Source organism: Lepidochelys kempii, chromosome 28, assembly GCF_965140285.1.
Source record: "Lepidochelys kempii isolate rLepKem1 chromosome 28, rLepKem1.hap1, whole genome shotgun sequence".
In the NCBI taxonomy this organism is placed as follows: domain Eukaryota; kingdom Metazoa; phylum Chordata; order Testudines; family Cheloniidae; genus Lepidochelys; species Lepidochelys kempii.
In genome coordinates this window covers 1,484,845-1,510,474 of record NC_136407.1, presented here as the reverse complement: position 1 = coordinate 1,510,474, position 25,630 = coordinate 1,484,845, and the positions used below count along the sequence as shown (strand labels likewise).

At 62.9% G+C, this 25,630-nt stretch overlaps 2 protein-coding genes across 2 annotated transcripts in view; both read left to right on the top strand.

Annotated features, from left to right (window-relative positions):
- Positions 1-4,133, top strand: part of FGF11 (fibroblast growth factor 11) — a 14,843-nt gene extending 10,710 nt beyond the window's left edge. Inside the window, exons 3-5 of the mRNA XM_073326916.2 lie at positions 568-671; positions 3,031-3,229; positions 3,534-4,133. Of these exons, the coding sequence (XP_073183017.1) occupies positions 568-671; positions 3,031-3,229; positions 3,534-3,649 (419 nt within the window). The 3' untranslated portion in view covers positions 3,650-4,133. The remainder of the gene's footprint in view (positions 1-567; positions 672-3,030; positions 3,230-3,533) is intronic.
- A 6,975-nt stretch (positions 4,134-11,108) lies between these two features.
- Positions 11,109-25,630, top strand: CHRNB1 (cholinergic receptor nicotinic beta 1 subunit). Its single transcript, XM_078851018.1, is given in 12 exon segments — positions 11,109-11,420; positions 14,087-14,226; positions 15,153-15,197; positions 16,474-16,583; positions 16,944-17,052; positions 19,376-19,523; positions 21,233-21,427; positions 22,980-23,203; positions 23,391-23,408; positions 23,410-23,564; positions 23,987-24,134; positions 25,329-25,630. Coding segments are annotated over 12 exon segments (1,623 nt in total). The 5' UTR covers positions 11,109-11,230; the 3' UTR covers positions 25,470-25,630.

Below are 25,630 nucleotides of genomic sequence, written 5' to 3'. Positions count from 1 at the left end.
GGACACAGGGCCTGTCCCCTCTTGGGGGCGCCAGGTCCCATCCGGCCCCAGGGTGGGGACTGGCTGGCTCAGGGGGTCGGGGAATGGGGCCCGGGGCCTGTCCCCGCTAGAGGGCAGCACATTGTGTGCATAGAGGAGATGGGTAAATCCTGCCTTGACCTAATCCCACCCACCCCCCTCCGGCTCCAGCTGTCTCCAATCAGGCAGAGTCCTGAATATTCATCTGGGATTGCAAAGAAGGGGATTAACGTCGAGAAGGGATGACAGGGGAGGAAAAATAAATCCGTCTCTAAAGAGGAGTGAGGGAGGGGGAGGAGTCGTGGGGAAGAACCCAGGAGTCCAGGATCCAGGCAGAGCTTCTGCAAAATCGGGCAGTGGGGATCGGAGTCGGCGTCCCCTAGAGGGGATGGACCCCTGCCCCATTTCCCGCCCCCTGTGAGACAGCCAGTCCCCACCCTGGGGCCAGATGGGAGCTGGTGCCCCCGAGAGGGGACAGGCCCCGTGCCCCATTCCCACCTGCTGTTTGTGCCAGGGCTGATGCCTTGCTATCTGTCTCGTCTCCCCCAGCTCTCTTTAACCTGATCCCTGTGGGACTGCGCGTGGTCGCCATCCAGGGCACCAAGTCGGGGCAGTATATCGCCATGAACGCAGAGGGCTACCTCTATACCTCCGTGAGTGTCATTCCCCCCGGCCCTCCCTCTTGACTAAACCGACCGTTGGTGTGAGCGGTGGGATCTCAGGGTTGTGTGTGTGCCCTGGGTCCCAGAGGGGTGGAGTTGCCAATAGGGGGCATGATCATCTCTCTTCCAGCAGGGGGTGCTGCTTGCAGGGTGGGGCTAGTGGTGGGTCGTGACAGTGCATCCCCAGGGAGGCAGCTCGGAGATCCATTGGTGTGAGCGGTGGGATCTCTGGGTGAGCCCTGCAGGAGCGGGCTGGTCAGGGCTAATAGGGGTGTAGTATCCTCTCTCTGCCAGTAGGGGGGCCACCCCTGCTCCCCGCAGTCCGAACCCCTGTCTCCCAAACAGAGAGTCCCACTGTGCTGGGGGCAGGTGGGGGGATGCAGAACCTGGCATGCCAGCTATCCCCGCCCCCACGGAACAGCCCCCCACTTTGCCCCACGTGGGGTGCTCTGGGATAGCAATGCCCCCTCCTAACTCTGCCCCGCACAATCCTCTTCTTCAGGCCCCATGGTACCTGGGCCCTTCCTCCCCTTGAAGTATCCTTCCCCCGCCCATGCTGTGTTAAATTTAGCAGCTGGTCTGATTTTTAGGGAACCCCTGGGAGAGACCAAGAAAATCCCCACCTGCGACCGGGAAGAGAGAGGGCTTACGCCACCAGCCTCCCCGCTACGCTGTTCTGTCTGTCCATCCCCCGGAGCATGTCTGTCTGGCCGTGTCTTTCTGACACGCTTTCCCTGTTGCTCTCCATCGTGTTTCTCCCACCACGCCCCTGCCTCTCCCCAGCCATGATGTGCTGTGGAGGGCAGCAAAAGCTGGGGAGTGGGCCAGGGCCCGCGCTGAGCTTTCGTTGTGGGCAGAGAATAACGTGAGGTGAGGGAAAGCGATGGTGAACGGGGCGCCATGACGCCGACAGGGAAAGTAACGGTGGACGCGGTGCTGATCGTGAAAATAATGGTGAACGCGGTGCTGACAGGGAAAATAATGGTGAACGCGGTGCTGACAGGGAAAATAATGGTGAAAGTGGTGCTGACAGGGAAAATAATGGTGAAAGTGGTGCTGACAGGGAAAGTAACGGTGGACGCGGCGCTGATCGTGAAAATAACGGTGAACGCGGCGCTGATCGAGAAAATAACAGTGAACGTGGTGCTGACAGGGAAAATAATGGTGAACGCGGTGCTGATCGTGAAAATAACCGTGAACGTGGCCGTGGTAGTGAACATAATGGTGAACGTGGCACCGTGACACTGACAGGGAAAATAACGTCCATCCCCAAAACTCCGCTTCTATCCTGCCAGCCAGTCCCATACACCCCATCTACCTAATTATCCGTCCGGGTCCATACATGCCCTCCCCGTCCATTCATCTGTTCTTTCTCTCTCCCCATACACCCCTCTTTCTTTCTTTCTTTCTTTCTTTCTTTCTCTGAAATCGCTCCCCCTTCCTCCTGCGTCTCTCTCACAAACAGACAGACTGTGTAATTCACAACCCCTCAAATCCGGCCACCCTCAATGGCTCCCGACCGGCTGCCCCCCAGGTTGGGGGCAGCCAGCTCGAGCCCTCTCTCCAGCCCGTGGAATATTCATGTCACTGCCCCCGACCTGGCCCCCCCCCGCACACACACACGGCAGCCCCCCACTGCAGCCCGGGCACCCCCAACGCAGCCAAGACACTTGGACCCTGGCCCCAGGCCTAATGCCCCAAGCTGGAGCAGAGTAGCCCAGAGCTTGCTTTTGAGGGCAGCAGGGGGCGCTCTCCTCTGAAGTCAGTGCTGGGCCCAATGCCCCAGGGCAGCACTGTGGGGCAGGGAGCGGGGCGGGGGGCTCAGCAGGGGGCGCTCTCCCCTGGCAGGACAGGGCTGGCCCCAGGGCAGCGCTAGGGGGTGCTGTGGGTCAGGGAGCAGGGCGGGGGGCTCAGCAGGGGGCCCACTCCCCTGGCAGACTGGGCTGGCCCCATGGGGCACTAAGGGGCGCTGTGGGGCAGGGAGCCAGGCGGGGGGGCTCAGCAGGGGGCGCACTCCACTGGCAGGCAGGGCTGGCCCCTTGGGGCACTAGGGGGCGCTGTGGGGCAGACAGCAGGGAGGGGGCTCAGCAGGGGGCCCTGGTGACTCAGCCCCCGTCTCAAGTTGCCACCCAGGCCGGTCTTGACTATTAAAACGCCCCTGGCTCCTTTCCCGGGATTCGGGACTGGGAACCCAGGCGTCCGAGCCCTGTCGCCTCCTGGCTGAAAGACCAGAGCGGGCACTGCCCTCTACTGCCCACAGTTGGTAATTACACCCCCCCTCCCCACCACAGAGACCTTCCTTCCTTCCTTTCTCGCTCACCCCTTTTCTCTCCCTCCCTTCCTCTCCCAGGCTCACTTCACCGCCGAGTGCCGGTTTAAGGAGTGTGTCTTCGAGAACTACTACGTCATGTATTCCTCCACCCTGTACCGCCAGCGCGAATCCGGCCGCTCCTGGTATCTGGGCATCAACAAAGAAGGCCAGCCCATGAAGGGAAACCGAGTCAAGAAGACCAAAGCCGCCGCCCACTTCCTGCCCAAGCTATTGGAAGGTGAGCAGGGCAGCAGGGACGATGGGGTGGTGTCTAGAGGAAGCAATTGGGGATGTAAAATACAGACACCCCCCGCCACCCCGGTGCCCCTCCAACCAGGCACATGGATCCTCCTTCCCACCTCTGGCCCGGGCACGCTGCCCCGGATACACAACCCCTCCCTTCCCAACTGTTCTGTGCCGTGCAAACTTCTGCCACCCCCATGTGACCCGTCTTTCTGGGGTGGTAGGGTGGCTGGGGCAGCCAATCCCGTGTTATCCCTCACTTCCTCCTCCTCTGTGTGTCTCTCTCTCCTTCCTCACAGTGGCCATGTACCGTGAACCGTCGCTCCATAACGTGGTGGACCCCTCGGCACCCCAGAAATCAGACGAGGCCGGGGCCCCCAGCAAAGAGACAGCCAAGCCCTGCAAGGCGACGTAACCCCAAGGTCGGGGAGGGGTGTCGGCACCGCTCCAGCCACGCCCCTCCCTTGCATGTCTGCCCCCTTCTGCTCAGGACGCCTGCCTACCTACATTCAACCTCTGGACCTCAGAAGAAGAAAAAATGCCATCGAGGGTGTGATACCCTTTGCCATCACCGGGGGACGACGTTGCCCTGCTGGAGAAATATTTAGGGGTTTGCGTGTGTGTGTATATATATATGGTCTTCCATGCCAGCTGAGAGCATGATTCCCTGTTTGGCCGACAGGTGGTGACATTGGGAAAGGTTCTGATCTATGCCAGCTTCCTTTGGAGCAATAAGGGCACGATGCCTTTTTCCGCCAGCGGAGGGCGACGTCAGGAAAGCGTCGGATTGCCGCAATAAGGGCGCGATGCCTTGTCCCGCCAGCGGAGGGCGACGTCGGGAAAGCGTCGGATTGCCGCAATAAGGGCGCGATGCCTTGTCCCGCCAGCGGAGGGCGACGTCGGGAAAGCGTCGGATTGCCGCAATAAGGGCGCGATGCCTTTTTCCGCCAGCGGAGGGCGACGTCGGGAAAGCGTCGGATTGCCGCAATAAGGGCGCGATGCCTTTTTCCGCCAGCGGAGGGCGACGTCGGGAAAGCGTCGGATTGCCGCAATAAGGGCGCGATGCCTTTTTCCGCCAGCGGAGGGCAACGTCGGGAAAGCGTCGGATTGCCGCAATAAGGGCGCGATGCCTTTTTCCGCCAGCGGAGGGCGACGTCGGGAAAGCGTCGGATTGCCGCAATAAGGGCGCGATGCCTTTTCCCGCCAGCGGAGGGCGACGTCGGGAAAGCGTCGGATTGCCGCAATAAGGGCGCGATGCCTTTTTCCGCCAGCGGAGGGCGACGTCGGGAAAGCGTCGGATTGCCGCAATAAGGGCGCGATGCCTTTTTCCGCCAGCGGAGGGCGACGTCGGGAAAGCGTCGGATTGCCGCAATAAGGGCGCGATGCCTTTTTCCGCCAGCGGAGGGCGACGTCGGGAAAGCGTCGGATTGCCGCAATAAGGGCGCGATGCCTTTTTCCGCCAGCGGAGGGCGACGTCGGGAAAGCGTCGGATTGCCGCAATAAGGGCGCGATGCCTTTTTCCGCCAGCGGAGGGCGACGTCGGGAAAGCGTCGGATTGCCGCAATAAGGGCGCGATGCCTTTTTCCGCCAGCGGAGGGCGACGTCGGGAAAGCGTCGGATTGCCGCAATAAGGGCGCGATGCCTTTTCCCGCCAGCGGAGGGCGACGTCGGGAAAGCGTCGGATTGCCGCAATAAGGGCGCGATGCCTTTTCCCGCCAGCGGAGGGCGACGTCGGGAAAGCGTCGGATTGCCGCAATAAGGGCGCGATGCCTTTTCCCGCCAGCGGAGGGCGACGTCGGGAAAGCGTCGGATTGCCGCAATAAGGGCGCGATGCCTTTTCCCGCCAGCGGAGGGCGACGTCGGGGAAAGCGTCGGATTGCCGCAATAAGGGCGCGATGCCTTTTCCCGCCAGCGGAGGGCGACGTCGGGAAAGCGTCGGATTGCCGCAATAAGGGCGCGATGCCTTTTCCCGCCAGCGGAGGGCGACGTCGGGAAAGCGTCGGATTGCCGCAATAAGGGCGCGATGCCTTTTCCCGCCAGCGGAGGGCGATGTCGGGAAAGCGTCGGATTGCCGCAATAAGGGCGCGATGCCTTTTCCCGCCAGCGGAGGGCGACGTTGGGAAAGCGTCGGATTGCCGCAATAAGGGCGCGATGCCTTTTCCCGCCAGCGGAGGGCGACGTTGGGAAAGCGTCGGATTGCCGCAATAAGGGCGCGATGCCTTTTCCCGCCAGCGGAGGGCGACGTTGGGAAAGCGTCGGATTGCCGCAATAAGGGCGCGATGCCTTTTCCCGCCAGCGGAGGGCGACGTTGGGAAAGCGTCGGATTGCCGCAATAAGGGCGCGATGCCTTTTCCCGCCAGCCAAGGGCGACGTTGGGAAATCGCCCCCGGGCTTGAGACCACCGAGTGGTGACATGGTCACCTTGGGAGAGACTATTATATACGCCATTTTCCCTTGCAGTAAAAAGACAGCATGTTCCTCTTTCCCACCAGCAGGTGGTGATGTTGTCACCCCAGGGGGAAAAGACGGTTCCACCCTCTAGCTGATACCCTTTCTCCCCACTAGGTGGCAACATTGTCACAGCAGGAGAGAGTGTTCTAGACAGCACCTTCTCCGGCACACGCCAGGGCGTCGTACCTTCTTCGACCACCGGGGGGTGACATTGTCACCAGGGGCGGGGGAAGAGAGCCATCCATGCTGGATTTCTTCGCCGTTTCGATGGAAATGAGAAGCCAATCCGGCGGAGGGGAAGGGAGAGGCAACAGGAAACTCCGCCCCTTTTCCCCACCAGCCCCTCCCCCTCCAACATGCCAAATTCTGTCGGATGCAGCCCTGCAATAACAGGAGACAAAGCCAGTCAAGAGGAATCTGGATCCAGACTCCAGGACAATCTGGGCGGGGGGGAGGGTATATGTGGGGGGCGGGTTCTATGCTTGATGGACACCTGTTGTATTTTATTGCTTACTGGTGGGGGGGAATATTGCAGGGGGGGGTCAAAGCCTTTTTCTGTTCCCCTTAGGGCAGGCCTTGGCCTAGGAGACTTTTAATTATCTGAATTGGGTCCCCTGGCATGTGTGTTGCCTACCTCCCAGAGCCAGGGAGAGAACCCAGGAGTCCGGGTTTCCAGCACCCCCACCCCGCCCACTCTAACCCATCAGCCCCACTCCCCTCCCAGAGCCGGAATGGAACCCAGGAGTCCGGGCTCCCAGTTCCCCCTCCCCCCTGCTCTCACCACCAGCCCCCACTCCCCTCCCAGAGCCAGGGAGAGAACCCAGGAGTCCTGGCTCCCAGTTCCCCCTCCCCCTGCTCTCACCATCAGCCCCACTCCCCTCCCAGAGCCAGAGAGAGAACCCAGGAGTCCCTGCCTCCCAGTTCCCCCTCCCCCTGCTCTCACCATCAGCCCCACTCCCCTCCCAGAGCCAGGGAGAGAACCCAGGAGTCCTGCCTCCCAGTTCCCCCTCCCTCTCCTCTCACCACCAGCCCCACTCCCCTCCCAGAGCCAGGGAGAGAACCCAGGAGTCCTGGCTCCCAGTTCCCCCTCCCCCTGCTCTCACCATCAGCCCCACTCCCCTCCCAGAGCCAGGGAGAGAACCCAGGAGTCCTGCCTCCCAGTTCCCCCTCCCTCTGCTCTCACCACCAGACCCCACTCCCCTCCCAGAGCCAGAGAGAGAACCCAGGAGTCCTGCCTCCCAGTTCCCCCCTCCCCCTGCTCTCACCACCAGCCCCACTCCCCTCCCAGAGCCAGGGAGAGAACCCAGGAGTCCGGGCTCCCAGTTCCCCCTCCCCCTGCTCTCACCACCAGCCCCACTCCCCTCCCAGAGCCAGGGAGAGAACCCAGGAGTCCTGGCTGCCAGTTCCCCCCTCCCCCTGCTCTCACCATCAGCCCCACTCCCCTCCCAGAGCCAGGGAGAGAACCCAGGAGTCCTGGCTGCCAATTCTCCCTGGCCCCACCCTGCCTCTAATCAACAGATCCTGCACTTCTCCTCTGTTGGTGACGGAACCCAGGAGTCCGGATTCCCAGCCCACCCATCCCCCCACTCCTGCTATAACCCACTCCACCCCATTCCCTTCCTAATGCCAGGACTCCTGGGTCCTCTCCCCAGCTCTGGGAAGGGAGTGGGGGCTGGTGCTTTAGAGCCAGGGGGCAGGGAGCCAGGACACCTGGGTTCCCACCCCAGCTCTGGGAGGGGAGTGGGGTCTGGTGGGTCGGGGGGGGGGGTGCTGGGAGCCAGGACTCCTGGGTTCCCTCCCCAGTTTGATATTTTCCCAGCCATGATGGGAGGAGAGTCACCTGGCTACACCCCGCTAGCCAGTCTGGCCTCCCGCCATATCCGGGATAAATACCTACAGAGCCCCCCCCCAAATGGGGGGGCAGAGGAGAGAGCCATAACTAGCTGCAGAGGGGGGTCTCCCATCCCCTCCCCCTCTCCCCATGACAGGCAATAACAGGGGTGTGGAAGAACTCAGGAATATTGGGGGGGGCCCCTCTGCCCCCCCCGGGCAACTGCCCCTCTTGAGGGCAGCGTTGAAGGTCCGCAGGGAGGGGGGAGGGGTCTGCAGGGAGGCCACAAGGTGGCGATGGGGGGCCCATGACACACAGGAGCGGTTGTGAGTCCCTCTCGCAGGTGAGAGGGAATGGGGGGGGTGTGGAGCGGCCAGCAGGGGGCAGTAAATGCGAACTCACACTCACACTCACACCCACACACACGGTTTTCACTCTTTGGGATGTGTCTTGGGGGGTTCACGGGGGGGGCGCTCTCCCCCGGCAGGCAGGGCTGGCCCCAGAGCGGCACTAGGGGGCGCTGTGGGGCAGGGAGCGGGGCTGGGGGGGCGCTCAGCAGGGGGCGCTCTCCCCCGGCAGGCAGGGCGGCCCTAGGGGGCGCTGTGGGGCAGGGAGCGGGGGGGGCTCAGCAGGGGGCGCTCTCCCCCCGGCAGGCAGGGCGGCCCTAGGGGGCGCTGTGGGGCAGGGAGCGGGGCTGGGGGGGCGCTCAGCAGGGGGCGCTCTCCCCAGGCAGGCTGGGCTGGCCCCACTGAATCCTGCCACATGGGGCGGGGGACTCAGGTCACGTGCATGGTGGGGGGGGGAGAATCTGGATTGGGGGGCTCCTGTGATCAGGGAGGGGGGGTTTCTACGTCTCTCTCTCTCGTGTGTATTTTGTACAAGCCAACACTGTGTATATCTCTGTACAGCTCTGGCCCCCCACCCCTGGGCCCCAACCTGCCCCCAACCACGTGGAGCGGGTGGGGGAGGGGAACACAGGACCCTCATGGGCCCCCCCTTTCCTCTATCCATAGCCCCTAGGCCTCCCCCCATTCCCCTGCTCCCTTCCCCACCCCGATTGGCCCTTCCCTGGTCCCTCTTACTGCCCCTCCCCCTCCTTTCCTACCCCCTACTCCCTCCCTGCCCCCTGCCTGCCTGCCCCTCCCCCTACTGCCCCCTGGCTCCGCCCCTCTTTGGCCCCGCCCCCTACTTCCCACCCCTTTGTAGCTCCTCCTCCTTCCTGCCCCTCCCCCACCCTCTCCCTGAACAGATAGCAATAAGGGCCAGGCCCTGGCCCGCACCCTGGGGTCCCTGCATGAATGACAGCCCCTCCCTCTGCAATAAACCCCCCCACCTTCTCTCCCCTCAGTACAAAGGGGCCAGGGCCCCCCCTCGACCTGCACAACCAAGGGAATAAACCACATTTCTATGATTCTACCTGGCTCCTTGTGGCTGTGGGGGGCTCCGGGCCTAGATCCAGCTCCAGGATTTACCTACATCCTGGGGGGGGGCGCTATGGGGGACTCCAGGCTGGGATCCCGCTCCAGGATTTACCTGTGTCCTGGGGGGGCTGTGGGGGACTCCAGGCTGGGATCCGGCTCCGGGATTTACCCGTGTCCTGGGGGGAGGGGCTGTGGGGGACTCCAGGCTGGGATCCGGCTCTGGGATTTACCTGTGTCCTGGGGGGGGGGGGCGCTATGGGGGACTCCAGGCTGGGATCCGGCTCCGGGATTTACCTGTGTCCTGGGGGGGCTGTGGGGGACTCCAGGCTGGGATCCGGCTCTGGGATTTACCCGTGTCCTGGGGGGAGGGGCTGTGGGGGGACTCCAGGCTGGGATCCTGCTCCGGGATTTACCCCGTGTCCTGGGGGGGGCTGTGGGGGACTCCGGGCTGGGATCCGGCTCCGGAATTTACCTGTGTCCTGGGGGGAGGGGCTGTGGGGGACTCCAGGCTGGGATCCTGCTCCGGGATTTACCCGTGTCCTGGGGGGGGCTGTGGGGGACTCCGGGCTGGGATCCGGCTCCGGAATTTACCTGTGTCCCGGGGGGAGGGGCTGTGGGGGGCTCCTATCCGGCTCTGTGTCCCGGTGGGAGGGGGCAGCTACCCCCCCCGCTCCGATCCAGGGGGGTGCTGTAATCCAGATCCGGGATTTACCCGGCTCCCGGCCAAGCGGCTGCCGCTTGACTCCATTCCAGGCCCCACCGGGCTCCAGTTCCAGGCCTTCCATCTCGCCGGCGGGGGGGGACACGGTGCCCCCCGCCCCCCCGCCCGCTTTTCCTCAGCCCCACGGAGAACCTGCCCCAGGGGCCATTCCAGGCCACGGGGGAATCTGGTTCCGGGTCTTCCCCATCTCCGGGCGGCCTCAGCCCCAGACATCCGCCCCCCACCCCTCTGCCTGTCCCCCATCCCCCACGGCCCCCGTCCCCCCCCCCCCCGCCACCCCCCTCTCCTCCATTTATCTATCCACCCGTATTCACACCCCATCTATCTGTCCGCATTCACACCCCTCCATCCACCTGTATCGATCTGTCTCCCCCATCCACCCCCCCTCTATCTACCCCATTCACCCCCCTCTGTCTATCTCCCCTCATCCACCCCTCTACCTACCCTCATCCACCCCCCCTCTACCTATCTATCTACCCCATCCACCCCCCCTCCTCCATTTATCCATCCACCCGCATTCACACCCCATCTATCTGTCCGCATTCACACCCCTCCATCCATCTGTATCAATCTGTCTCCCCCCATCGACCCCTCTACCGATCTCCCCCCATCCACCCTCCTCTACCTACCCCATCCACCCCCCCTCTATCTATCTACCTACCCCATCCACCCCCCCTCCTCCATTTATCCATCCACCCGCATTCACACCCCATCTATCTGTCCGCATTCACACCCCTCCATCCATCTGTATCAATCTGTCTCCCCCCATCGACCCCTCTACCGATCTCCCCCCATCCACCCTCCTCTACCTACCCCATCCACCCCCCCTCTATCTATCTACCTACCCCATCCACCCCCCTCTCCTCCATTTATCCATCCACCCGCATTCACACCCCATCTATCTGTCCGCATTCACACCCCTCCATCCACCTGTATCAATCTGTCTCCCCCCATCGACCCATATACCGATCTCCCCCCATCCACCCTCCTCTACCTACCCCATCCACCCCCCCTCTATCTATCTACCTACCCCATCCACCCCCCTCTCCTCCATTTATCCATCCACCCGCATTCACACCCCATCTATCTGTCCGCATTCACACCCCTCCATCCACCTGTATCGATCTGTCTCCCCCCATCCACCCTCCTCTATCTACCCCATTCACCCCCCTCTGTCTATCTCCCCCCATCCACCCCTCTACCTACCCCCATCCACCCCCTCTATCTATCTCCCCCCATCCACCCACCTCTGTCTATCTCCCCCATCCACCCCTCTACCTACCCCATCCACCCCCCCTCTATCTATCTACCTACCCCATCCACCCCTCTACCAATCTCCCCCCATCTCCCCCTCTACCTACCCCATCCATCCCCATCCACCCCCTCTATCTATCTATCCCCAGACGCCCCCTCGATCTATCTATCGTGGGTTCGAATCCCGCTGGGGACCCTTCCCCTCCCCTCGCAGTCTCTGGGGCCCAAGGGGTTACAGATCCTGGCTCTCACCCCCTCCCCACCCCCCTCAGTCCAGAACAGGTGGTGCCACCAGATTTCCTGTGGCAGCTGTGGAAAATGGCCCCCACCCCGGAACCCACCAGCCCCCCCCCCCACGCCCACTCCAGTGACAGCTGGTGGGACCAATGGGGTGGCTGGTGGGGGGCGGGGGGCCTGGGTGGCAGCCGGGCCTCAAGGAGAGAGACGGACGCAGCCATGGCGCGGGCGGCCCCATTGCTGGTGACCCTCTGGCTTCTCCCGGCAGTGGGTAAGCTCAGACCCCCACCCCCACCCCCACCCCAAGCCAGGCCCCAGCTAGAGAACAGGGTGGGGGGCCAGAGGGGGCAGGTCGAGCGGATAGAGCCATGGGCACTGGGGTACGATGTGGGGACAGAGATTGGGTGTAGATGTGGGGCGGTGGAGGGATAGATGGGGGTGTGGGGGGATAGATGGATAGAGGAGTGTGGGGATGGATGGAGGGGTGGATGGATGGATAGAGGGGTGGGTGGATGGATGGATAGAGGGGTGTGGGGATGGGTGGATAGAGGGGTGCGGGGATGGGTGGAGGGAGGTGTGGGGTGGGTGAATGGATAGATAGAGGGGCGTGGGGATGGAGGGAGGGGTGGATGGATGGATAGAGGGGTGGGTGGATGGATGGATAGAGGGGTGTGGGGATGGAGGGAGGGGTGGATGGATGGATAGAGGGGTGGGTGGATGGATAGATAGAGGGGCGTGGGGATGGAGGGAGGGGTGGATGGATGGATAGAGGGGTGTGGGGATGGGTGGAGGGAGGTGTGGGGTGGGTGAATGGATAGATAGAGAGGCGTGGGGATGGAGGGAGGGGTGGATGGATGGATAGAGGGGTGGGTGGATGGATGGATAGAGGGGTGTGGGGATGGGTGGAGGGAGGTGTGGGGTGGGTGAATGGATAGATAGAGGGGCGTGGGGATGGAGGGAGGGGTGGATGGATGGATAGAGGGGTGTGGGGATGGGTGGAGGGAGGTGTGGGGTGGGTGAATGGATAGATAGAGGGGCGTGGGGATGGAGGGAGGGGTGGATGGATGGATAGAGGGGTGTGGGGATGGGTGGAGGGAGGTGTGGGGTGGGTGAATGGATAGATAGAGGGGCGTGGGGATGGAGGGAGGGGTGGATGGATGGATAGAGGGGTGGGTGGATGATGGATAGAGGGGTGTGGGGATGGGTGGATAGAGGGGTGTGGGGATGGGTGGAGGAGGTGTGGGGTGGGTGAATGGATAGATAGAGAGGCGTGGGGATGGAGGGAGGGGTGGATGGATGGATAGAGGGGTGGGTGGATGGGTGGATAGAGGGGTGTGGGGTGGGTGAATGGATAGATAGAGAGGCGTGGGGATGGAGGGAGGGGTGGATGGATGGATAGAGGGGTGGGTGGATGGATGGATAGAGGGGTGTGGGGATGGGTGGAGGGAGGTGTGGGGTGGGTGAATGGATAGATAGAGGGGCGTGGGGATGGAGGGAGGGGTGGATGGATGGATAGAGGGGTGTGGGGATGGGTGGAGGGAGGTGTGGGGTGGGTGAATGGATAGATAGAGGGGCGTGGGGATGGAGGGAGGGGTGGATGGATGGATAGAGGGGTGGGTGGATGGGTGGATAGAGGGGTGTGGGGTGGGTGAATGGATAGATAGAGAGGCGTGGGGATGGAGGGAGGGGTGGATGGATGGATAGAGGGGTGGGTGGATGGGTGGATAGAGGGGTGTGGGGTGGGTGAATGGATAGATAGAGGGGCGTGGGGATGGAGGGAGGGGTGGATGGATGGATAGAGGGGTGGGTGGATGGATGGATAGAGGGGTGTGGGGATGGAGGGAGGGGTGGATGGATGGATAGAGGGGTGTGGGGATGGATGGAGGGGTGGATGGATGGATAGAGGGGTGGGTGGATGGATGGATAGAGGGGTGTGGGGATGGAGGGAGGGGTGGATGGATGGATAGAGGGGTGGGTGGATGGATGGATAGAGGGGTGTGGGGATGGAGGGAGGGGTGGATGGATGGATAGAGGGGTGGGTGGATGGATGGATAGAGGGGTGTGGGGATGGAGGGAGGGGTGGATGGATGGATAGAGGGGTGGGTGGATGGATAGATAGAGGGGCGTGGGGATGGAGGGAGGGGTGGATGGATGGATAGAGGGGTGTGGGGATGGGTGGAGGGAGGTGTGGGGTGGGTGAATGGATAGATAGAGAGGCGTGGGGATGGAGGGAGGGGTGGATGGATGGATAGAGGGGTGGGTGGATGGATGGATAGAGGGGTGTGGGGATGGGTGGATAGAGGGGTGTGGGGATGGGTGGAGGGAGGTGTGGGGTGGGTGAATGGATAGATAGAGAGGCGTGGGGATGGAGGGAGGGGTGGATGGATGGATAGAGGGGTGGGTGGATGGGTGGATAGAGGGGTGTGGGGATGGGTGGATAGAGGGGTGTGGGGATGGGTGGAGGGAGGTGTGGGGTGGGTGAATGGATAGATAGAGGGGCGTGGGGATGGAGGGAGGGGTGGATGGATGGATAGAGGGGTGTGGGGATGGGTGGAGGGAGGTGTGGGGTGGGTGAATGGATAGATAGAGGGGCGTGGGGATGGAGGGAGGGGTGGATGGATGGATAGAGGGGTGGGTGGATGGATGGATAGAGGGGTGTGGGGATGGGTGGATAGAGGGGTGTGGGGATGGGTGGAGGGAGGTGTGGGGTGGGTGAATGGATAGATAGAGAGGCGTGGGGATGGAGGGAGGGGTGGATGGATGGATAGAGAGGTGTGGGGGGTGCGTGGATGGAAGGGGAGGGAGGGATGGAGAGCCGGCTCAGTAGTTAGCTCAGTCCCACGGGGCAGCACCAGGCTGCGGGGGGGGCGCGATGGGGACCCTGACCCCCCGCCCCACACACAGACAGACAGACGGACCCGTTCTCTCCCCCGGCAGCCGCGGGCGGCCTGGAGGCGGAGGAGCGGCTCCTGGAGAAGCTCTTTGAGAGCTATAACCCCAACGTGCGCCCCGCCCGCACCCTCACCGACAAGGTCTTCGTCCGGGTGGGCATGTCGCTGTCCCAGCTCATCAGCCTGGTGAGGAACCTGGGTTCTAGAGCGGCCGGGCCCCCGCCCCCGCTCTGGTCTAGACCAGGTTCTAGGTCGGCCTCCTGGGCCAGCGCCCCCGGTCTTCGGCTGGCCAAAACGGGGGGCACGTTCTAGAGCGGCGCCGGCGTGGGACGGAGGCGCCGGCTGGTCTAGACCCTGGTCTAGACCCTGGTCCCGTGCCCGTGGCTCCTGGTCCTTGAGGGGGCTGCGATCTAGAGTACCGCCCTGGCGGCAGCCTAGACCCAATCACCCCCCGGGCCCGTCTATACCGTGCTCTAGAGCAGCCCAGAGCAGGGCGCCGGGCCCGGGATGTTCTCCCCGGTGACGTTCTAGAGCGGCCTCGCTCGCCCCGGCCCCCCGGGCTGCGGGGACGGTGTTCTAGGCTAGCTTCCCGGGCCAGGGGCCGCAGCCACGCTAGAGCGGCCTAGAACCCGCTGGCCTCGGCTGTGACCCCTGGGCCTCTCGTTCTAGATTTCTTTCGTCAGGCGGGGGGGGGGGGCGGGAGGGGAGCAGGACCCCCGGCCCTGGCAGGGAGAGGGTTAAGGCCCCGTCCTCCTCCACCCCCCCTTGGCCCGCGGACAGAAACAGCAGCTGTCCCGGAGGCCCATCCCGGGCGGGTTATAAATAGCAGCGGACGGGGAAGGGGGGGCGGAAATGGGGCTGGGGGGGAGGGGCAGCTGGCTATGTGCATGGGGTTGGCACCCCAAGTGGGAGTCCATCTCAGCCCCATCTACCCCCCCCATAAACCCACCCCCCCCATCCCATCTATCCCTCCCAAGATCCCCCCCCACCGGGAGGGGCCTTCTCAAGGGGGTTACACGGCGGGGAGGCCCCGATCCTGCGGGGGGGGCAGGATTCTGGAGGTGAGGGGGTATCCCCCCGAGTGACTTTTTAACCCTTTCTCCCCCCCCCAGAACGAAAAGGATGAGGAGCTGACCACGAAGGTGTATATGGACCTGGTGGGTGCCATCCCCCCCCACCCCAAAACATTTCCATGCCTACGGCCCATCCCCCACCTGGGGTCTGCATTCCCCCAGCTACCTCTTCACACCTGGGCAGGTAGCTGGCGCCACCTGATGGCTGCTGGGAGGAAGAGCAGGGGGAAGATGTCTGCTTTGCGGGGGAGGGGGGAGTTGGGAGGGTTGTAAAAGGGGGGTCCCAATGGGGAAATGTGCCCCAGCTCTGCTTCCTGATTTATAACAGGAGCCGGTGGGGGCTGGTCCATTCCCAGCTCAGCCACAGACGGCGGGCAGGTCATGGCATGCCTCAGTTTCCCCATGTGTGCCATCCGGCAAACAGCCCTGCCCGGCCTCACAGGGTGGGGTGGGGCTGGACGGAGAAACACAGGGGGAGGGGCTCTTTCTTTCTTTCACACTCATCCTTTCTTTCTTTCTTTCTTTTCTTTTTTCTTTCACCACTCATCCATTCTCTCTTTCTTTTCTTTTCTTTTCTTTTCTTTTCTTTTCTTTTCTTTCACACTCATATTTTCTTTGTTTCATGCTTTTTTCTTTCACATTCTTTCTTTTTTCTTTCATTCACACTCATCCTTTCTTTCTTTGTTTCTTTCGCACTCATCTTTTCCTATTCTTTCTTTTTCTTTCTTTCTTTCACGTTCATCCATTCTTTGTTTCATGCTCTTTCTTTCTTTCTTTCTTTCTTTCTTTCTTTCTTTCTTTCTTTCTTTCACTCTCATCCTTTCTTTCTTTTTTCTTTCACACTCATCCATTCTCTCTTTCTTTCACACTCTTTTCCTTTTCTTTCTTTCTTTCTTTCTTTTCTTTTTTCTTTCACACTCATCCATTCTCTCTTTCTTTCACACTCATCCTTTCTTTCTTTCTTTTCTTTCTTTCAAACTCATCCATTCTTTGTTTCATGCTCTTTCTTTCTTTCTTTTCTTTCCTTTCACACTCTTTTCCTTTGCTTTCTTTCTTTTCTTTTTTCTTTCACACTCATCCATTCTTTCTTTCTTTCACTCTCATCCTTTCTTTCTTTCTTTCTTTCTTTCTTTCTTTCTTTCTTTCACACTCATCCATTCTTTGTTTCATGCTCTTTCTTTCTTTCTTTCTTTCTTTCTTTCTTTCTTTCTTTCTTTCTTTCTTTCCTTTCACACTCTTTTCCTTTTCTTTCTTTCTTTCTTTCTTTTTCTTCACACTATTCCCTTTTTCTTTCCTTCTTTCCCACTCACCCCCGTCTCTTTCCCCTCTCCGTCCATCCCTCTCTCTCGGCCGTCCCCAGGAGTGGACCGACTATCGCCTGAGCTGGAACCTGTCCGACTTCGACGACATCACGGCCATCCGGACGTCCTCCGACAAAGTCTGGCTCCCGGACATCTCCCTCATGAACAAGTGAGTGGGGGGCCGGGGGGCTGCGGGGGGCCGGGGGCTGTGGGGGGCCCCAAGGAGGGAGCAGACAGAGGCCCTAGGACAAGGTGGCCAGGGAGTGTGAATAGTACAAGCTGGCGTCCTTCGCCCATGTGACGCCCCTCCTTTCTTTCTTTCTTTCTTTCTTTCTTTCTTTCTTTCTTTCTTTCTTTCTTTCACACTCACTTTCATACTCATCCTTTTTTCTTTCTTTCATACTCATCCTTTCTTTCGTTCTTTCGTTCTTTCTTTCTTTTTTCTTTCACACTCATCCATTCTCTCTTTCACACTCTTTTCCTTTTCTTTCTTTCTTTCTTTCTTTCTTTCTTTCTTTCTTTCTTTCAGTAACGATGGGAATTTCGACATCGCCTTGCCTGTGAACGTTTTGGTCTCTCACGTTGGGACCGTTCGCTGGCTTCCCCCAGCCCTCTACCGCAGCAGCTGCAGTATCCAGGTGAGGGGGGCGCCGTGCTGCAGGGGACAGAGGGGGGCCCAGCAGGGGGCGCTGTGCAGCAAGGGGGGCCCACCAGGGGGTGCTGTGCTGAGGGGAGCCCAGCAGGGGGCGCTGTGCAGCACAGGGGGGCCAGCAGGGGGTGCTGTGCTGAGGGGGCCAGCAGGGGGTGCTGTGCCGCAGAGGGGGCCCCTGCAGGGGGCGCTGTACAGAGGGGGGCCAGCAGGGGGTGGTGGCTGAGGGGCCCAGCAGGGGGTGGTGGCTGAGGGGGCCAGCAGGGGGTGCTGTACAGAGGGGGGCCAGCAGGGGGCACTGGCTGAGGGGCCCCAGCAGGGAGCGCTGTACAGAGGGGGCCCCAGCAGGGAGCGCTGGCTGAGGGGGCCAGCAGGGGGCGCTGTGCAGCACAGGGGGGTCAGCAGGGGGTGCTGTACAGAGGGGGGCCAGCAGGGGGCGCTGGCTGAGGGGGCCAGCTGGGGGCACTGTGCCGCAGAGGGGGCCCCAGCAGGGGGTGCTGTACAGAGGGGGGCCAGCAGGGGGCACTGGCTGAGGGGGCCAGCAGGGGGCGCTGTACAGAGGGGGTCCAGCAGGGGGTACTGTGCTGAGGGGGCCAGCATGGGGCACTGTACAGAAGGGGGCCAGCAGGGGGCGCTGGCTGAGGGGCCCCAGCAGGGGGCGCTGTACAGAGGGGGGCCAGCAGGGGGCGCTGGCTGAGGGGCCAGCAGGGGGCGCTTGTACAGAGGGGGCCCAGCAGAGGGCACTGGCTGAGGGGGGCCAGCAGGGGGTATTGTGCTGAGGGGGCCAGCAGGGGGCGCTGTACAGAGGGTGGGGCCCAGCAGGGGGCGCTGTGCCGCAGAGGGGGCCAGCAGGGGGCGCTGGCTGAAGGGGCCAGCAGGGGGCGCTGTGCTGAGGGGGGCCAGTAGGGGGCGCTGTACAGAGGGGGGCCAGCAGGGGGCGCTGTGCCGCAGAGGGGGCCAGAGGGGGGCGCTGTGCCGCAGAGGGGGCCCCAGCAGGGGGCGCTGTACAGAGGGGCCCCAGCAGGGGGCGCTGTACAGAGGGGGCCCAGCAGGGGGCGCTGGCTGAGGGGGGGTCAGCAGGGGGCGCTGTACAGAGGGGGGCAGCAGGGGGCGCTGGCTGAGGGGGGCCAGCAGGGGGTATTGTGCTGAGGGGGCCAGCAGGGGGCGCTGTACAGAGGGGGGCCAGCAGGGGGGCGCTGTGCCGCAGAGGGGGGGCCCATCAGGGGGCGCTGTGCTGATTGGGGCCAGTAGGGGGCGCTGTACAGAGGGGGGCCAGCAGGGGGCGCTGGCTGAGGGGGCCAGCAGGGGGTATTGTGCTGAAGGGGCCAGCAGGGGGGCGCTGTACAGAGGGGGGCCAGCAGAGGGCGCTGGCTGAGGGGGGCCAGCAGGGGGTATTGTGCTGAAGGGGCCAGCAGGGGGCGCTGTACAGAGGGGGGCCAGCAGGGGGCGCTGTGCCGCAGAGGGGGCCAGCAGGGGGCGCTGGCTGAGGGGGGCCAGCAGGGGGGCGCTGTGCTGAGGGGCCCATCAGGGGGCGCTGTACAGAGGGGGGCCAGCAGGGGGCGCTGGCTGAGGGGCCCCAGCAGGGGGCGCTGTACAGAGGGGGGGCCAGCAGGGGGTGCTGGCTGAGGGGCCCCAGCAGGGGGCGCTGTACAGAGGGGGGCCAGCAGGGGGCGCTGGCTATGGGGCCCCAGCAGGGGGCGCTGTACAGAGGGGGGCCAGCAGGGGGCGCTGGCTGAGGGGCCCCAGCAGGGGGCGGCTGTACAGAGGGGGGGCCAGCAGGGGGTGCTGTGCTGAGGGGCCCCAGCAGGGGGCGCTGTACAGAGGGGGGCCAGCAGGGGGCGCTGGCTGAGGGGGGTCAGCAGGGGGCGCTGTACAGAGGGGGGCCAGCAGGGGGGCGCTGGCTGAGGGGCCCCAGCAGGGGGCGCTGTACAGAGGGGGCCCAGCAGAGGGCGCTGTACAGAGGGGGGCCAGCAGGGGGCGCTGTACAGAGGGGGCCCAGCTGAGGGCGCTGGCTGAGGGGGGCCAGCAGGGGGCGCTGTGCTGAGGGGGCCCCAGCAGGGGGTGCTGTACAGAGGGGGCCCAGCAGGGGGCGCTGTGCTGAGGGGCCCATCAGGGGGCGCTGTACAGAGGGGGGCCAGCAGGGGGCGCTGTGCTGAGGGGCCCATCAGGGGGCGCTGTACAGAGGGGGGCCAGCAGGGGGCGCTGGCTGAGGGGGCCAGCAGGGGGCGCTGTACAGAGGGGGGCCAGCAGGGGGCGCTGGCTGAGGGGGCCAGCAGGGGGCGCTGTGTCCACGCTCTCTCCCCCCTCCCCAGGTGACCTACTTCCCCTTCGACTGGCAGAACTGCTCCATGGTGTTCCAGTCCTACGCCTACGGGGCGGCCGAGCTGGGCCTGCTGCACCCCCTGGACGAGGAGGGGCGCGAGGTGCGGGAGGTCGTCATCTCCCAGAACGCCTTCGTGGGTGAGCCGGGCGCCGCCCCCCCGCAGCCCCCCCCGGGGAGACACCCCCAGAGACACCCCCCGGGGAGACACCCCCAGAGACACACAGGGAGACACACAGAGACACCCCCCTGGGGAGACACCCCCAGAGACACACAGAGACACACACACAGGGAGACACACAGAGACACCCCCACACCCACAGAGACACACAGAGACACCCCACGGGAGACACCTGCAGAGACACCCCCAGCCACAGTGACACCCACAGCTACCCACACAGAGACACAAACACCCACAGTGACACACAGGGAGACACACAGAGACACACCCACCCACAGAGACACCCCCCCGGGGAGACACCCGCAGAGACACACACCCCCACAGTGACACACACAGCGACACACAGAGACACCCATACAAGGAGACACCCACAGTGACACCCACATCTACACACACAGAGACACACAGACACCCACAGTGACACCCCACAGCCACAGCCACACCCACAGAGACACCCGCAGAGACACCCACACAGGGAGACACCCACAACGACACACACATAGACACACCCACACCCGCAGAGACACCCACAGAGAGACACAGAGACACCCCCCGGGGAGACACCCGCAGAGACACCCACAGGGAGACACACACAGAGACACACAGGGAGACACACAGAGACACACACCCCCACAGTGACACACAGACACCCACAGTGACACCCACAGCTACCCACACAGAGACACAAACACCCACAGTGACACACAGAGACACACACACAGGGAGACACCCACAGCAACACACACAGAGACACAAACACCCACAGAGACACACAGAGACACCCCCCCGGGGAGACACCCGCAGAGACACCCACAGGGAGACACACAGAGACACACACCCCCACAGTGACACACAGAGACACACACACACAGGGAGACACCCACAGCAACACACACAGAGACACAAACACCCACAGAGACACACACACACAGCTACGCACAGAGCCACACCCACAGCGACACACACACAGGGAGTCACACACAGAGACACAAAAACCCACAGCGGACACCCACAGAGACACCCACAATGACACACACACAGCTACGCACAGAGCCACACGCACAGAGAGCGCTAAACACACACAAAACACAGAGCCACGCATGCAAAATCACAACCCACCCACACACAGCTACACAGAGAGAGACACACACAGCCTCACACAGCACAGAGCCAAAACGTGGACAATCACAACACCCACAGAGCTACAGACCCACACAGTCCCAAATGCACAATCAAAGCACACACACCTACCCACAAAGCCCCCCCCACACACACAACCCCCCCACACCCACGCACAGCCCTCTCCCTCTGTCACACACACATGCAGAGTGTCACACACACACAGCCCTGATGCACCCAGCAAAACACCCCCAGAGCCACAACACACACAGGCAGAAGGCCACACAGCCACACCACAAACACAGCGACCCGCAAAGCCGCAACACACGCACAATGTGACACTCACACAGCCCACACACGCACACATCCGCGGCCGCACACCGAGTTACTTGACGCACAGACACAACCCGCGCAGCCAATCCCTGCGTCGTCTGGGTAGTGATCCACCGCTCCCACCAATGGTCTTTGAGCCCCACTCCCCTGCAACTCCTAGTGGGGTGACTCCAGATTGGCACCCCTTGGCCCCTAACCCGCCTCTCTGCCCTCCAGACAACGGGCAGTGGGAGATCCGGCACAAGCCAGCACGGCACAACACACTGCCCGGGGATCCACAACACGAGGACCTGACCTTCTACCTCATCATCCGCCGCAAGCCGCTTTTCTACATCATCAACGTCATCATCCCCTGCATCCTCATCACCATCCTGGCCATCTTCGTCTTCTACCTGCCCCCCGACGCGGTGGGTGCTGGGCAGACGGGCACGAGCTGCCCCTGGTGCAATGGCGGGCGGGGGGGGGGCAGGAATCCGGTGCCAGGTTTCCCTCTCCTCCCAGGAACCGCCCCCTTTCCGGGGGGCTGAGGAATCTGGTGCCGGGACTCCGGTCTCCCTCAGCAGGCCTGAGTCCATCCTAGATGGGCGCCTTGGCAGACCAGAGGCCATGCAAGATGGGCACTGGATTCCCTGTCCCTGGGTGAGACCAGAGGCCAGGTTAGATGGGCCCCACAACCCCCTGTTGCTGGGGAGATGCCAGAGACCATGCTAGATGGGCCCCGCAACCACCTGTCGGTGGGGAGAGACCAGAGGCCATGTCAGATGGGCACCAGAATCCCTGTGCCTGGGGAGAGACCAGAGGCCATGCAAGATGGGCACTGGATTCCCTGTCCCTGGGTGAGACCAGAGGCCAGGTTAGATGAGTCCCACAATCCCCTGTTGCTGGGGAGAGACCAGAGACCATGTTAGATGGGCACCAGAATCCCCTGTTACTGGGAGAGACCAGTGGCCATGTTAGATGGGCACCAGAATCTCCTGTGCCAGGAGAGAGAGACCAGAGGCCATGCTAGATGGGCCCCACAATCCCCTGTCACTGGGGAGAGACCAGAGGCCATGTTAGATGGGCACCAGAATCCCCTGTCACTGGGGAGAAGCCCAGACAACATGATAGATGGGCCCTGCAACCACCTGTCAGTGGGGAGAGACCAGAGGCCATGCTAGATGGGCCCCACAACCCCCTGTTGCTGGGGAGAGACCAGAGACCATGTTAGATGGGCACCAGAATCCCTGTTACTGGGGAGAGACCAGTGGCCATGTTAGATGCACACCAGAATCTCCTGTGCCAGGAGAGAGACCAGAGGCCATGCTAGATGGGCCCCACAATCCCCTGTCACTGGGGAGAGACCAGTGGCCATGTTAGATGCACACCAGAATCTCCTGTGCCAGGAGAGAGACCAGAGGCCATGCTAGATGGGCCCCACAATCCCCTGTCACTGGGGAGAGACCAGTGGCCATGTTAGATGCGCACCAGAATCTCCTGTGCCAGGAGAGAGACCAGAGGCCATGCTAGATGGGCCCCACAATCCCCTGTCACTGGGGAGAGACCAGTGGCCATGTTAGATGGGTACCAGAATCTCCTGTGCCAGCAGAGAGACCAGAGGCCATGCTAGATGGGCCTCACAATCCCCTGTCACTGGGGAGAGACCAGAGGCCATGTTAGATGGGCACCAGAATCCCCTGTCACTGGGGAGAGCCCAGACAACATGTTAGATGGGCCCCGCAACCACCTGTCAGTGGGGAGAGACCAGAGGCCATGCTAGATGGGCCCCACAACCCCTGTTGCTGGGAGAGACCAGAGGCCACGTCAGATGAGCACCGGAATCCCCTGTGCCACGAGAGAGACCAGAGGCCATGTGAGATGGGCCCTCTGTCACTGGGGAGAGCCCAGAGGCCAGGCTAGATGGGCACAGGTCTCCCAGTCCTCCCCGGGCCTGGCTGATGCTCCTCCCGCGGTCTCTACCCAGGGGAAAAGATCACCCTGTCCATCTTCGCCCTGCTCACCCTCACCGTCTTCCTGCTGCTGCTGGCGGACAAGGTGCCGGAGACCTCGCTGGCCGTGCCCATCATCGTCAAGTACCTCATGTTCACCATGATCCTGGTGACCTTCTCCGTCATCCTCAGCGTGGTGGTCCTCAACCTGCACCACCGGTCGCCCAACACCCACGACATGCCCTTCTGGGTCAAGCAGGTAACACTCCCCCTGCACCCCCTTCCCCTCCTCGCCCCCGGCTCCCCTCCGGCCCCAGGGCGGGGCCTGGCTGGCTCAGGGGGGCGGGGAATGGGGCAGGGGCCTGTCCCCTCTAGGGGGCGCCGGCTCCCACCCGGCTCCAGGGTGGGGGCTCATGGGGGGGCTCTGGATTCTCTCTCCCGGGCAGATTTTCATTCACCGGCTCCCCCCGGTACCTGGGGCTGCAGAGGCCGAAACCAGAGCCCGTCCTGAAACCTCCCCCGGCCCCCCGACGGGAACTGGAGGTGAAGAGCAACCGGGGCACAGACGAGTATTTCATCCGCAAACCCAACTGCGACTTCCTCTTCCCCAAACCCAGCAGGTCAGGGGGGGGGGGGGCGGTGTGGGCAGGGGAGGCTCAGCGGGGGGCGCTGTTCTGCACAGAGTGAGGTGCTCGACTCCATAGGGTGCAGCTTATGTTACACCCCACCCAGAGGTGGGCGCATCTCGGCGCCGGGCGAGGGGTCTCCGTGTCACCGGCCGCCCCTGCCCCAGAGGTGGCCGCATCTCGGCGCCGGGCAAGGGGTCCCTGGGTCACAACCAGCCGCCCTGCCCCAGAGGTGGCCGCATCTCGGCGCCGGGCAAGGGGTCCCTGGGTCACAACCAGCCGCCCCGCCCCAGAGGTGGGCACATCTCAGGACAGGGCGAGGGGTCCCCGGGTCACCGGCCGCCCCGCCCCAGAGGTGGCCGCATCTCTTGGGCCCCCGTGGAGGTCTTCCCAGCTCTTTCCGGTTAACCCTTCAGGTTCTACCAGGACCCCTTCTCGCAGGACCTGAGGCGGTTCATGGATGGGCCGAGCGAATGCCTCGTCCTGCCGCCCGACCTCAAGTCCGCCATGGACGCCGTCACCTACATCGCCCGGCAGCTGCAGGACCAGGAGGACTACGACACGGTGAGTGGGGGCCGGCCGGCTGCCCATCATCCGTGGACTCTGACTCCAGCCCCAGCCAGCGCCCCCCACTCCCCGGGATCGGAGCTTGTCTCTCTGTCCAGCGCTGAGCGCGGTGGGGGGCTTTGCTCATACCCCTGGAGGGTGGAATGAGGAGCACAATGGGGCAGGTTTTGGGGGCGGGGCTCAGTGGGGCAGGTTTGGGAGGGTCGGTGGGGCAAGTTTAGGGGTTGTGGGGCAGGGTTGGGGGTTGGTGGGGCAGAGTTAGCAGCCAGCAAGTCAAGTTTGAGGGAGTCCATGGGGCAGGTTTAGGGGATCAGTGGGGCAGGGTTGGGGGCCCTTATGAGTCAGGGTTAAGGGGGGGCCAATGGGGCAGTCTTGGGGTGGTGGGGAAGATTTGTGGGGGTTGGTGAGGCAGAGTTAGGGGTCCAGTGGGGCAGGCTTGGGCCAATGGGGTAGGTGTGGGGAGATCTGTGGGGCAAGTTTAGGGGCCAAAGGGTAAAATTGAGGGGGTCGTGAGGCAGGATTAGGGGACTGGTGGGGCAGGGGTAGAGGCCAGTGGGTCAAGTTTTGCGGGGGTCAATGGGTCAGGTTTAGGGGATCTGAAGGCTAGGGTTGGGGGCCCCTATGGATCAGGATTAAGGGGGGGCCAATGGGGCAGTCTTGGGGGCTCGGGGGAGGTTTATGGGGGTTAGTGGGGCAGGGTTGGGGGCCACAATGGGGCCAGGTTAAGAGGGGGCCAATGGGGCAGTCCTGGGGGGTTGAGGGAGGTTTATGGGGTTTGGTGGGGTGGGGTTGGGGGCCACAATGGGGCAAGGTTGGGGGCAGCCAATGGGGCAGACTTAGGGAGTAGTGGGGAGGTTTATGTGGGCCAGTGGGGCAGGGTTGGGTCCACAATGGGGCAGGGTTGGGGGCAGCCAATGGCACAGACTTAGGGGGTGGTGGGGAGGTTTATGTGGGCCAGTGGGGCAGTCTTGGGGGGTCGGGGAGGTTTATGGGGGTTGGTGGGGCGGGGTTGGGGGCCACAATGGGGCAGGGTTGGGGGCAGCCAATGGCACAGACTTAGGGGGTGGTGGGATGGTTTAAGGAGGGTCAGTGGGGCGAGGTTAGGGGTCACGAGCCGCACCTACTCAGCAGATAGGGGGCAGCAAGGAGCAGCCCCCTACCTCACTCCCCCTGCCCCCCATCTCCCCCCAGCTCAAGGAGGACTGGCAGTACGTGGCCATGGTCGTCGACCGCCTCTTCCTCTGGACGTTCATCACCTTCACCAGCGTCGGGACCCTCACCATCTTCCTCGACGCCAGCTACAACCTGCCCCCCGCGCACCCCTTCCCGTGAGCCCCACTGCTTCCACTGTGAATCCGGAGTCACTCCGCTGATCGCCAGCGGGCGTGTGAACGCGATTGGGAGTGACTCCGGATCTGCGCCCCTGGGGAGATTGATGGCGTCAGTTCTGCCTGTGATCTCCAGAGGGCGCTGTGAGGTGCTGATGGCTGTTT